The sequence below is a fragment of the Chlamydotis macqueenii genome, chromosome 6 (genome assembly GCF_036417535.1).
Source record: "Chlamydotis macqueenii isolate bChlMac1 chromosome 6, bChlMac1.mat, whole genome shotgun sequence".
Classification (NCBI taxonomy): Eukaryota; Metazoa; Chordata; class Aves; order Otidiformes; family Otididae; genus Chlamydotis; species Chlamydotis macqueenii.
The window spans coordinates 32,134,199-32,148,044 of record NC_141561.1 but is presented as its reverse complement, the minus strand read 5'-3'; the positions used below and the strand labels follow the sequence as shown (position 1 = coordinate 32,148,044).

At 36.0% G+C, this 13,846-nt stretch overlaps 1 protein-coding gene across 2 annotated transcripts in view; it reads left to right on the top strand.

Moving 5' to 3' along the window:
* The window catches only part of SLC39A10 (solute carrier family 39 member 10), a 64,225-nt gene that overhangs the window by 39,225 nt on the left and 11,154 nt on the right, over positions 1–13,846 (top strand). For both annotated transcript variants that reach the window (XM_086751334.1, XM_086751333.1), the window contains exons 2-7: positions 395–1,465; positions 2,526–2,727; positions 7,821–7,990; positions 9,018–9,236; positions 10,624–10,744; positions 12,692–13,060. In XM_086751334.1, coding sequence (XP_086607460.1) covers positions 404–1,465; positions 2,526–2,727; positions 7,821–7,990; positions 9,018–9,236; positions 10,624–10,744; positions 12,692–13,060 — 2,143 coding nt within the window. In that variant the 5' untranslated portion in view covers positions 395–403. The remainder of the gene's footprint in view (positions 1–394; positions 1,466–2,525; positions 2,728–7,820; positions 7,991–9,017; positions 9,237–10,623; positions 10,745–12,691; positions 13,061–13,846) is intronic.

The window sequence follows — 13,846 nt, the reverse complement described above, 5'->3', positions numbered from 1 at the left end:
TTTAAATAATTTTTATTCTCTTGTAAGTTGTGTTTTAACAAGATTTTCAGTATTATAGGTTGTCATAAGCATAGATGCTTCTGAAGATACACACAAAAATGTTCTTTTATGACTGCCTGTAAATGCGATCTTTTTCTTGTAACTGCTTCCTCTAAGTATGGTATGTAAGATTGCATCTCTAAAATACACAGAGCCTAGCTTACTGTTGGATAAGAAAAGTACATTAATACCATTTCTGCAGTAAAATGCTGTGATTGTTATTCTGTTAATGCCAGTATCTAAAAAGATTTGTGAGTCATTCAATTGGTACAAATAATTACCAGACTGATACTCATGTAATACAAATGTTGAGATTGCTTTTACACCTAAGTTCTTTCCCTTGTGTTTCTTGTAGGAAACAGAGATGAAGGTACGCATGCACACAAGATTTTGCATCATTTGTTTGCTGACATTTGTGTTTCATCAGTGCAATCATTGCCATGAAGATGGACATGACCATCGTCCTAAAGAGGAACATGTACACTATCATAATGACTATCAGATCTCAAATGCATCCTACTTCCAGAATGGAGGAACAGAATCTGTGCCGAGTAAATTTTCAACGTTGGAGGCTGAAAATGAACAAAAATACTATATTGAAAAGATTTTTGATCGTTATGGTGAAAATGGAAGATTATCTTCTTTTGGCCTGGAAAAACTGTTAATAAGCCTTGGTTTAGGAGAGGTAAAAGTAGTCATGATAAATCATGATGATATTGGCCATGATCATGTTTCTCACTTATATGCTTTAGAAGTACAGGAAGGAAAGCATTCTCACTCTCATAACCATCCTCATAGCCACTCAGATTCAGAAAACCAAACTACGATTGGTATGGCTGCAAAGCGAAATCATAAATGTGACCCCGAGAGAGATGCAGTAGTGCCATCAGTAAAGGATGACGGCAAACACATTCATGACCAGAGTCGCCATCACCATCATCACCACCCTCGTCTACATCATCATGACCATAATGGTACACATCATTCTCGTAATGATTCAGTTGGTCATAGTGAGCATGGAGAACAGAATCATGAACCTTCAACAGAGACAAACACAACTCAGGATCAACCAGAAAGAAAACAACGTAAACAGAAGAAGAAACAAAAGAAGATCAGTGAGACTTCAGGAGATGCTACACGAGATTATGCCCCAGATCATGATCCAGGTGATCAATATGGGCACAATCGTGTTCATAAACATGATCATGTACATGATGCATCTCACTTGCATGTACACCATCATGAACACAGCAGTGATCGTTCTACTAGTCATGGACATCAAGATTCCAGTTTAGGTAATGAGGATGGACCCCACCATACCAGCAAGCGAGAAGCACCTCATAAGCAGATTAGCGTAAGAAAACATGCTATTTTTTCAACACGTAGTCATAAGGATCATAATGAAGATGAACGTGATCGTGAAGAGGTGAGTATGGAATGGAGAACTGGTAAATTGACTTTTGCTGTTGTTATATAATAATTCAAGATGTGTACCTACTAATAACGCAGAAGCACATTTGTGACCATTGTGTAAGAGAGGTAGCAAAGTGAAAATGTTAGATGTCATTGCCACAGTTCTGAGTTTACTTTATGGGGTTTCATTTCTGTCTACGCACTGCTGATACTTTCTGAGATCTATCTTCTTGCCTATTTATCTATATAAAGGAGATCCTTAAAGCTTTCTGACATACCCTGCTTACTGAAGGGGTTTTTTTCCCCTTCCCTTCCTTCACACACACACCTTCTTTAGACTTTTTTCTAAAGAAGAATCTAAGATAATTAACATTTTTTGAAACTGCACAGAGATACTTTCCTAAAAGAAACACCTGCATCTTTTCAACATGTTTCTAATTTCTTTCTCCTAAGAGATTGTGAAGCAATGTAGATGTAGCTTCTGTAGCACTGTGCTCAGTGTAAGCTCTTCCATTTCTCCCTTCAGCATCCATTATTTCTGCCAGGACCATAAATATACGTTCCCTTCCCCCTTACAGTGAACTACAGAAGCAGGACATTTTGATATCATGGTTTTAAACTAGAAGTCAGGATAGGAAAGGATGGAGTGAGTGCCGAGTTTGAGGTTTTAAACTGAACTAAAAAGTGAAACTCCAAACACAAAGGTTGGTAGGTAAAGAGAAGTGTTAGAAAACCTGTTTTGGATTTATGTTCTTCTTTCCTGTTGCTCTTTCTTCATTGCTTGTACTGTGTAATGCTAGGGAATATGGAAACTCATTTTCGTTGACATTTATAAAAAAAAATTACGTAGATGCTTGGAGACTGAGTTTGCAGTGCAGATTTTATTATTGTTTCTTTCCCCTCATAAACCACTTAGATCAGCTAAGACATATTTTAGCACTGGTGGAATGTTGTGGACAAGAGTTTCTAATTTCTGCTTGTGCTCCCAAATCGTATGCAAAATTTTCCGTAACTGTAGTTTTTAACAAAATAATTGCTTTCATGTTTAATTTGTTTGTACTATTTGCTTGCAGTGCTTAAGTGTTACCCAGCTGCTACGGTACTATGGTCTGGAAACCAGCTCTGCAATATCTCCTGAATTGTTTATATACCTGTGTCCTGCTTTGCTATACCAGATTGAGAGAAGGCTTTGTATTGTGCATTATGATGAGCTTGAAGATTTTATGAAAAGTAAAAATGCGTCAATTGAGAATAAAGATAAAACAGGTGCATCAGGTAGGTGTGTAACATCTAAAGCCTTCAAAATGATTTTGCATTATAAATACTAACTTCAAAGTTTGCAATGTCATACGACTTAGCATTGACTGTGGAGTAAAGGAATGGTTGAAATTGAACATACTTATTAGAAGAAAGCTGAGACAGCATGCTCCTTTAAGTCACGAGGCTTAGCATCCTGTTGGTGGTATAATAGCTTCTCCTAAGTAACCGTGGCTCAGAGAGGCATACCTTTCTTTCTTGTACCTTTTTATCCTTTTTCATTATTTTCACTTTTTATTTTATATTTGCTTAGTTTTATTTCTTTTTTTTGTCTTCTGTCATTGAGGCCGACGTCCTGTCATTGGGCCTATGGCCCAGGCATTTTGTGCTGGATTCTTCCCACTTACCCTTAGATGTTGGACTCTTTTGTAGTGGGAACATAGGCAAGGTTTAGAATCTTTGGAGACAAAAGGATGGATGAGCAAGTCCACGCACAGTTTGGATTACTTCCATCATTTAAAATATGTTATTCCTTTTTCTCTTTGTGTGATTGAGGTGGTCCACACGTTTATCTCAAAGTTGGAAAGTTGTGTGTTACTTTAGCAGAAATTTTCTTAATTAATTTGACCTGGACTTATATCATTCAGGAACAGAGAACAGCACCTTCATCACAGTTCATTCCCTGGAAAATACGATTTCAGATGTTACTGTTTTTATATTCTAGCAGTGATGCAAATTTGTAGAATTGACATACAGATTTTTTTTTTGGTGAAATTAAGAAACATAAAGACTTAAACAAGACACAAGAGCATTTAAATTGCCATTTCTGACAACAGTTCCCTTTTCTGACATCCAGTGTTAATTATTCTATGCTACTCCTCTCTTAAGCATATGAGAACTATTCAATCAAAATCCTCTGTTGGCAGTTTTGATTTTTTTTGTGTGTGCCTTGAGTAAAAATTGTATACTTTTGTTGTTGTTGTTCTTCTTCTTACCAGATTCTAAGTTTAAAATATTTTCAGTGTTGTTAAAGCAGTTACTTTTAAGGGCGGCATCCATTGTGATTCTGTAACTGAGCATACATACATTTAAAATATGTTTACTATGCTATCTTTCATAAATTATAATACAGCTGTTGACAGATGTTTAGCTATGGTGAAATGTTAAGAATATACAAAATCTTGGGTACAATGTCCATGTTTTGAAAATAAAAACATTGGTAATTGTGGATATGGCCTAGTACATAGGTGCTTATTAGCATTGTTACAAATAAAGCTTGAAGTAACGACGTTCTCATAGATGTTAATAACTGTTGGAAATAATGCATTGCTGGTAATCTTTCTTAACAATGCTGGAGTCATTAAAATAATCAACTTGTTATACATAAATCTCCTATAATGACACAGCTAGTCTCTTTTTAACTGTTCGAAGACTGCTGTAAACCAAATACACTGTGTGTTTTGTGGGGTAGTCTCATTGCAATGAGAGTTGACCCCTGCCTTATTACCAAGAGGATTTGTAGAGTAGCTCTAAGCATTTTCTGCCAATTAAAATGTTGAAACCGTGTACAAAACTGTCATGTTGCACATGGTTTAAGCCAGTTTAATTAGAAAGTTTCTACAGATGAGTGCTTCTTTTTAAAAGAATGCATTTTCTTTTCCTGTAATGAGTAAGGGAGTTGATGAATAACTCGGCTTGAAGACCTTTAACATTTTAAGATACTTAATTTGCAAAATTAGTGAACCTTATTGTGAGCATTTAACATGTTTTGTAGCATCTGATATCTTGAGTATAAATAACACATTTGCCAGTTAATTGTAAAAACTTGGTTTTTAACTTATTGATATGGCTCTGAAAAAGTAACTGCTAAAACAGGTCAACTTGATTAGATAATGATAGATCATTCTTCATAACAATTTCCTATATACTGTTGTATTAACTACAGTGAGACTTCAGTTGATGTAATAATCCCTTCTTAAGTACGGAAGTGAATCACAAAATAACAAATCTTAACTGGTATATGGGGACTGTGGGAGGCGTAGGACAAATGTTAGTCATAGAGTAACAACCTACAGGTTGTAGGATCCTACTAAAATGAAAATGTGTGCTCACCCAAGTAATGATAGAAATATTTGCCAAAGATGGGAGCATGCCGACTTTTTAAAATTTATGTGGTTTTCTTTAGTTTTCATTAAAGCTTTCCAAAAAACTTAGAGACCAGTGCTGCTTCTGTTCATTGATACTAACCTGTAAGGTTTCCATTAGTTCTGATAGTGCAGTTTTCTAAAGCAAAGTAATTTAATTAACTGGCGACCAAAAACTCACGAAGCCATGTTGAATTTTTTTCCTGTAATTTACAAATAGTTTTGTCACATCTTCTAATAGAGGATTTTCAAGGGCTTGTACGTGCAAGTGAGCTTTCACAGTGTACCTGTTGGAAGAGGTGGTATTGTTATCACAGAGGGCTCCTAAACAACTGAAGTTAAAAGGAAAGGTACAACCTACTATTAATCCAGCTAATACAATTGATACAAGTAAGCAGCAAGCAAATTTTTTTTTTTAAGATAGAGATCAGTTAGAGCTTTTGATTAAAAGTATTTCAGATCCCATAAATCTTGTAAATCTGCCTGTGCAGATGCCAGTCTTCCCTGGAGCTTACCATTCCCTGAGCTCAGGAAGGCTTTGCTTCAGTGGAGTTTTCTGTTAGCTTGCTTTCATGTTAAAGCCTGCAGATAGCTAACTGTTCTCAGCCTTCCGAGGAGTCTACTGTACTGTCCTTCTAGTCTGCTTTAATTTACAGATAGCTATCCAAATCCGGTGCGAGAAGCTGTCTTTTGTTTGCTACCTGCTGTTTGAACAGAGGTCCCTTAGTGGAGAAATTGCTTGGTCACCTCCCCTCTTGTTTTTTTTTTCCACAGAAATATTTTATAAGCCAGTGCATAATAACTTCACTTCATTGACCAAGCTTTATACAGTATTCCCAGGAGGGTTATACACCAAGATCTTTTATAACATAAGAGCTCTTGCAGTGTTCTTAATATTGCATATTAGTTCCACTTCCATAATATTTTAGTGTTTTGAACACTTCAGTTGAATGAAATCCTTCAATAAAAGGGATTTAGTCGTAAGTCTTCCTTACTAGTTCTTTTTATTTGAGGAGTGTTTGTACTTATATGTAACTGTGGGACCATGCTCAGCTTTTGTATGTAATATATTTTCTATCTTTGACTTGACAGCAACCTTTTGCTGATAATTTTGGTTCCATACCATTTTTTTAAGAGCTTAAGCAGAGACAGAAGCTGACCACCAAGATCTGAGAGATGCACAGATTCTGTATTCTAATTCCCGTGTGCCTCATCTTAATCATGGTGCCATGTTTAAATACTGTATCATTCATAAGAGTATGTAAGCCCTTCAGAGATGCATTTGCCAAATCTCTGCTATGATATATGAAACTTAATCCAGTTTGCATAATCTCTTTTCCATTTTTCTCCATGTAAGGCTGTTGGTCATCTGACCTGGCACTTCAGTCTGGACATTATGATGTTGAGATCCAATGTCCTGCCAAATGGCTGTGTAGTTTTTATTTGGGCTACTTGTGCATGTATGCGTAAGTCAGTATTGAATTACAAGTCCACATACGCTGCTTCTTTCAGCAGAGCCTGTTAATCCAGAGTACGTGATTGAAGTGCTCTGGGGATGAAACAGGGCTGTGTAGAGGCAGTATTTTGGTCAAAAGATAAAATATATTCATTGCTTCTCTCTTCTCCTTTCCCCTCCATCCTCCCCAGTTCCCAGGATGTTTTCCCCCACTTGATCAAAAATGAGTGAACCTTCATAGGTGTAAGGAAGGTCAGATCACTCACTGAAGTATGGAGATGCTAATGATTTTAAGTCAGGAGTTGTTAACTTTCATTGAAGTTGGCAAACTGTGTAGACATTTTTGATTAAGAATGAAGCTAGAAAAAAAATCTGGAAAAACCTGAAGCATGTAGGCTGAAACTTAAAATAAATAAATAAAGTTCAGATTGAGGAAATCATGTTTGTGAAAGATCTCAGCCCAAACAATTAATGTTTGTAAAACAGGAGCATCAACTATTTCTGTCTTTGGGACTGTGAAGATTTTGAACTATATTGTTGGAATTAAACAGTTTTAACTGACTGTTCTTTGATGTTTCTGTGATGAGAAGGAACAAGACAAGTGACAGAGAAGCAGAGAGAGGGGAAAAAAAACCAACAGTTTTTAATTCTTAGCCTTATTGATTACTTGAAAAAATAGAAAGAAAAGACATTTTATAAGGGTGAGATGCTGACTGCAAGAGCCATGTTTCTTTGCTTATAGGGTCTGTTTCTTGTGTAATTCTTCCTTTTCCATGCCTTATAGAAATTTGCACATCTTCCCTAATTAACAGGATTACGTTGAGTGTACCATATCCCATTGTCACTTTTTCTTCTAATGACAATAGAGGTTCTCAGAAAAAATACATATTGCTTTTTGCTGGAAGCATGTTGCTTTCAGCTCTTCAAGCTCTTATAGCATTTGATTTTAAAATTCCTCTGTCAAAGCTTGAGTCTTACTTGTTTTTCAGTAATAAAAATGTATGTTTCAAAGCACCAGGTGAAAAGAATGGTGCCTAACTGAACACGTTACTCCTAACAAAGGAGAATACTGACTCTAGTTAAATTTTGCATCACAATCGTGTTAAAACCAATGTTCAATATGAGTTAGTGCTCATAGAGACCTAGTAAGTTAAGTGGCAGAAATGTGTTTGTTCTAACATGAAATCTTTTGCTTTTTGTGTTTCATTAAGGGCTACAGAGCTAAGCCTGGAACTTAACAATCGGGAAGAATTGCTGGGCTCTTTTTAGCTGATTGTCTTCTGATGTCTTTCACTAACTATATTGTACTGTACTGTGAATAAGCCTGTGTATTTTTTGCTGTGGACTTCAGTACTGCCTTCATATTTTTCAGCAGCTTTTGAATGAACAATCACACAACTTAGGTTAAAGGAAAGTCACCTTCTTAAGAGCTAGTCGAAATTCATTAATCAGTCCTGAAAATGTTACAATTATTGTTCTGATAACCTTTCTGTATTCATTTCTTCCCACAGCCTGGTTTTGCGGTATCATCTCTATCACCGTCATTAGCCTGCTTTCCTTGCTAGGTGTGATCTTGATTCCCATCATTAACCAATGGTGCTTCAAATTTCTTCTAACTTTCTTGGTAGCTCTGGCTGTAGGAACAATGAGTGGAGATGCACTACTCCATCTGTTGCCACATGTAAGCATTGTTTCTTTACCTTTTATTCTTAATTGGAACTGCATCTAGAATTTTCAAATAATTGTTTGATGAGTATCAACAAATAAATGTTCACTGATGCGCATGTGGATTGGTTTGACTATGTGAGGGATGTCCTGAAACAGTGTTTGAGACTGTTAACAGAAGGAAAGGAAATGTGTGTTTCTTTAAAAAAACTTTTAAAAATTAAAAAAAAAAAAAAAAAAAAAAAAAGGAAAAGAAAAGAAAAAAGGTAGTTGTGTCACAGTATTGTAAAACACCAAATGAGACCCAGAAAAGTATTTTAAATTTAGCAGTATCACTGTTTCTTATCTACTGATGTTTCTGTATCAGTACCACCTAAAAGTATTTCAGGGGATTAACCTTCTTGGTTACTAGTATTTGGGAACAAAGTCACCTCTGACTTAGTGATTCAAAAATTGTCCGAGTTCCTGGGAAGGTAAGATTTGTGATGGTATACTGTAATTCTTAGAAAGGGAAATGTTTTCTAAAATTCTCTTAGCAGAAATACTAATGTTTACATGTTTTCTTTGTGTAAATTTTAATACAAATTTTTTATCTTTTTTAAAATTTGTATTTCAGGTCAGAATTAAAGCTCTAATTGACTGTAATAGTTAAAAAAAATTATGAAGTTCAGTTGCTAATGGGAGTGTAGAAATGGTAATTCCTTATGACATTTCTGAGTGTCTCATTAGCATTGTGACAGCAAAAAGCTGAAGCTAGATTATCTCCCCCTCTCCCCATAAAAATTTCCCAGAGGAATATTTTTTTAATTGATTAGAGTAATGAATAGTCTAATGAAAAATTTCTATGGTAAAATGTGTCTGTATTAATTAAAAAAAAAAACAAACAAACAAAAAAAAACCCTCAACAACTCACAGTCCAGCTTTTAAAATCTTGTAATGCTACTTTTCTGGCAAGGTTACATATTTTGTCACCTGAGCTCAGAGCCATTTCAGTCTCCTGATTGCACCAGGTCATGCTGTGTTGTTATTTTCTATCCTAATAGTCACATGGAGGCCACAACCACAGTCACCACCATGGCCAAGGTCATGTTCATGAACACCGACATTCTCATCGACATGCCCACGGACATGGAGTACACACTGAAGGCTTTCTAGAAGAAAATGATCCAGTGCTGAAAGGCCTTGTGGCACTTGGAGGCATTTATGTTTTGTTCATCATTGAACATTGTATAAGAATGTATAAGCATTACAATAAGCAAAAGGTACGCACTGAAATTGCATACTATTTTAAAATAGGTTACCTGAACTTAGCTTCAGAGAGTTGAGAAATTGTCTGATTTTTTTTTTTTTTTATTTTGTGAACATGAACAAGTGCTGCTAATCTGCATTCTGTTTGGTTTTATGTGAGGAAACACTTTTCTAAAAGAGGTTGCTTTTCTTAACAAGGTAATTTGGGAAGACACAGTAGAAATTTGGTGGGTGAGGTTGCAGCTTTTTGGCCAGATATGTTTGGAGGCAGATCTAAGTAAAAGAGATTACAGCTTTTTCTCTAAAGCACTGTGATTTTTTTTTGCAAAAATATGAAAGGCAGTATGTAAGAAAGAGCTGGTAACAGTATCAGACGTTTGTCAGACAATTTACAAGAAATTTAACTGTGTATTATTAGCTAATGATGCTAGCGTAACAGAGGTATTCAGCTTTTCCACGTGAGGAAATGCCGAAATTTTTGGACCTCCTGCTTTCTGTAAATTGCCCATCAAATTTTAACTTCTTTCCCTGAAAATGATTGGATTTTCAGGGCTTAGGAGCATGCTGTATTCACGGTGGTGGTATAAAAGGAGAGTGAGTACATCAGTGGGAGTGTGACAGTAGGTAGAAATTCAGCCCACCAAAGAGTCATTTTCTTTCAACAGTCATCAGAAATACACTTTTAACTTTTGTCTACATCATTCAGCTTTGAGGAGGAAATTATTTTGGTGAAACTGTAACTGCTTCTCCCAAAATGAGTATGGAAAAATTTAAAGTTCTCTGTTTCACATCAGACTTGCTGCCTCAGCCGGGCAGGCAGCAAAAGATTTTCTGTGTTGCAGGTGACATTTCTTAGATCTTCTGATAAAAAGGTAAAAGCTGTCACACTGGACATATCTTCTTTGAGATGAATTAAATAATTAAATCCCCTAGGCTGCTTTGGCAAATCTATGATCTCTGTTGTATGGGCTGCTGATAGGAAAGTAGCAAGATTTTATCTAAAGGAATCTATACAAGGAGTATAAAACTTAAAGTTGAACAAAATAGAGGAGCTGTTTTTGCTACATGCTTGCTTGCTGGAACAAAATAAGCAAATATAATAACTCTACATACATGTGTTTCTGGGCTGTCAGAGCAATCCTTGTCATGTTGTTACTGAAGTGAAGTACTGTTTGTCTGTGTTTGAGTGAGAGTTGGTCATAAGTAGCTAGGAATTTCCACTGGGATAGGTAACATTGCTGAGCCTTACAAAGATGAATATGCTGTAGTCACATACTTCTGTTAGGCATATTAAGAGAAAGTAACAGTCTATTTTGAAGAGATTTTTTTACAACATTGCAGTTTCTTTTATTTCCATCCATGTCCTTTTACAAACCAGATGTTACCTGTTTCCTGTTTCAGAGTAAGCAGAAATGGTGCAAGAAAAAGCAGACTGAAGAATCACCAATTGGAAGGAAACTTTCCGATCACAAATTAAATAACAGACCAGATGCTGACTGGCTTCAGCTCAAACCCCTTGCAGGTAGGCGTTTATTTTCAGAATTTTCTCTGATTATGAGATTCAAAATAAAAGCATGTAGCATGTAACCTCTTGTACAGTTTTGCTGCTATTATGCAAATCATTGTTAATAAGACTTAATAGGCTTTCCCTATTAAATCCTATTTTATTTTGTTTTCCTTAGATCTGAGAGCACTCTGAACACTTCCTAATATGCCATACAAATGGTTCTCAGAATTCTGAAGTAGTCAGGTTTTGGGTGGCTGTGGTTCTTTGGGGGTTTTGCTATTTGTTTGTTTTGGGGGTGTTTTTTTTGTTAAGCTGTGCATGACTAGCTCAGCCCTGGCAAAAATTAGATCAAAAATCAACACACACAACCTGAAAGGGAATATCAGTTATGCTTTGAAGATTCCACTCTCTGACCAATTACAGTTTGGCTGAGAAGGCTAAACAAAATTAATTTATTTTCAGAAATACAACCAAGTATCCTAAATATTCCTCAGGTATCCAAAACAACTTTCACATACTGTTTCTTCATGGCAGTCTGAATGCTCATGCAGTATGTACCCATAAGGAATGCCGTATCGCCCTTCTGGAAGGAGTGGGGGAAGGGAAAGGGCTTTGCATCATAAACTTTCCTTTCCATTGCCTGCATGGCTGCTGAATTAATTTGTTGATTACGAATTCATAGGCTATATTTATACAAATGCAATTTTGCTAATTTGAATGCTTTGTAGAAAGGAAAGTTAGGATTGTAGCCTTCTCCACTCAAACAACTTAAAATGACATTTGGGACATATTGACATTGACATAGAACATAGAATGACTTTCAGCTGTGAAGATGGTGGTACATATATTTGAAATGTCTTCATTTCCTTTTAACGGGCCATCAGAGGAATTTTACTTCTAATAACATGGAGTACGTACTAGTTTTGTAACACTGGTTCTCTGAAAGGCTACTCTGCTGATCAGTAATTCATACCACAGGCACTGGAAGCCTATGCTGAATTTGAATTTTGAACTGCAGTACCACTACCACTGACCTGAGTGGCCATGCCATTTATTTTTATACAGCCTCCAAATGATGTTTAAGAGCCTGTTTATCTAGAACTCTTTGTCTGCTGCTTAGGTATTCTGTGCCTTATGTTTAAATTCTACTTATTTTTGTCTCTGACATACTTTTGTTGTATTATTGTGAACTAATAAATTCATGGTCCAGAACTGCTTTTTTTCCCACAACTGATTTTGTTTTCTGGAGCACAGGTTGCCAGTTTCATTTATTTATGAATACTTCAGAAATATTAGTAGACTTAAAATTGATGCATGTATGCCTTCTGCATTGTTTTCACTTTGTATTTCTTTGTACAAATAGCTTTGCTAGCAGAGTAATGAGCTACGTTGAAGGAGCTCAGTGTATGACACAAGCGTCTGTCACAAAGATGCATGCATTGCAGAAGCAATTTAAAGATCTGTTGTATCAGTGGCAGATCCTGGTGTGCTTCAGTGAAGGCTAAGTTGTGACCTGTATCTGCATGCAGAGAGAGTAGCCAGGTTAAGGTTTCCTTAGCCATTCAGATTCCATCTGCAGCATATAAGACATTAATATCGTTCTAGTAAATTTTCTTTTCCAGTGTTGAACTGTGAACTTCGTCAGTAGCAAAATTAGAAATACAAGCCTAGAGTAGGCTAAAACTGACTTTGTGTGCCGTGGATACAGTGCTGTTGCCTTGTAGTAGAGACTACTTGCTATATATGCTGTACGTGCAAATTAGTGAAAAAATCAGGCAGTGAGAAATAGCTTTTTTTTTTTTGGTCTGAATATTGACAACAAAGTTACTAGATTGGTTTGTGTTAAAATAGGTTTTTTGCTTTTGCAAAGCATTTAAATTCTTAGCTCAATGATGCAGTGGTTGCTGGTGATATTTTAAACAAGAACTAACACAGAGTCTCTCCTAATTGGCTTCAATGTAGGAGCAGATGACTCCGTTTTATCTGAAGATCGACTCAATGAAATCGAACTAACTGACTTAGATGGCCAGCTGGAATCCCCTCCCAAAAACTTCTTGTCTGTAGAAGAGGACAACAATATGCACCATTCACACAATGATGTCTCGCATGCTGCTCAAGACCATGATCTTCATGATTCAGAGTATGACAGCCATGGCGAAGATAAAATGATAGCTAGAAAACACAGTCACCACTGGCATCACAAACATTCCCATCATTCCCATGGCCACTGTCATTCTGGAAAAGACCTGAAAGATACTGGGATAGCTAATATTGCTTGGATGGTAATTATGGGAGATGGCATTCACAACTTCAGTGATGGCTTAGCAATTGGTAAGCAAAAGCACTGAGTGTTTCTCCACAGTTTCTTCCTACCTTTCTACTTACCTTAGTATTTTACTTACCAGTGATCTCAGGTAAGGCTCCCAGTTAGCTCCTGTGGTTACTGGCATTGTTTAATCTCCTTCAGAGTGGAAATTAAAAGGTCATCAGTTGTAATAGTGACAGAATATTAACGAAGAGAAGACTACTTCCACCAAGATTATTGTATTGGTAGTAACTACAACAGCAATCTCTGCCAAGTAAAGATAGGTGCAGACGAATGTCCTTACGAATTATGGAGTACATGTAATGCACATTTGTTGTTTGAGTCCAAATATTTGCCTTTGAATAATAAATAAGTGCCTTTCAGTCTTATTTATTACATTTATTTATTATTATAATACTATGTCTTTTAATACATACAATTTATACAGTACTTGTAAATAATAAATGTACTATGAGTCACGTTACCAAAATAATAATTTTTAGAAATGCTACTTAGGATAATTTACTTTTTGTTTGAGCAAAATATTGTTTTGGCTTATGGTAAGTGTAGATTTATTTCTAGGCAAATGTAGAAGAAATTGAAGTACCAAACAGATTTTATTAGATTTATTAAATCAACTTTGATTTGATTTGAACTGTAAAACACATTAACTTGAATATATGTTATACAAGTCAGAATGATGGTGAAAGTACTGAAGGTGCATACTTTTAATTTTTTACTAAGATAGCTACTAAGAGTACACAGGGTCCTGAGCTACTAGCAGAAGGAGTATACCCATTTTGAAGGATGGG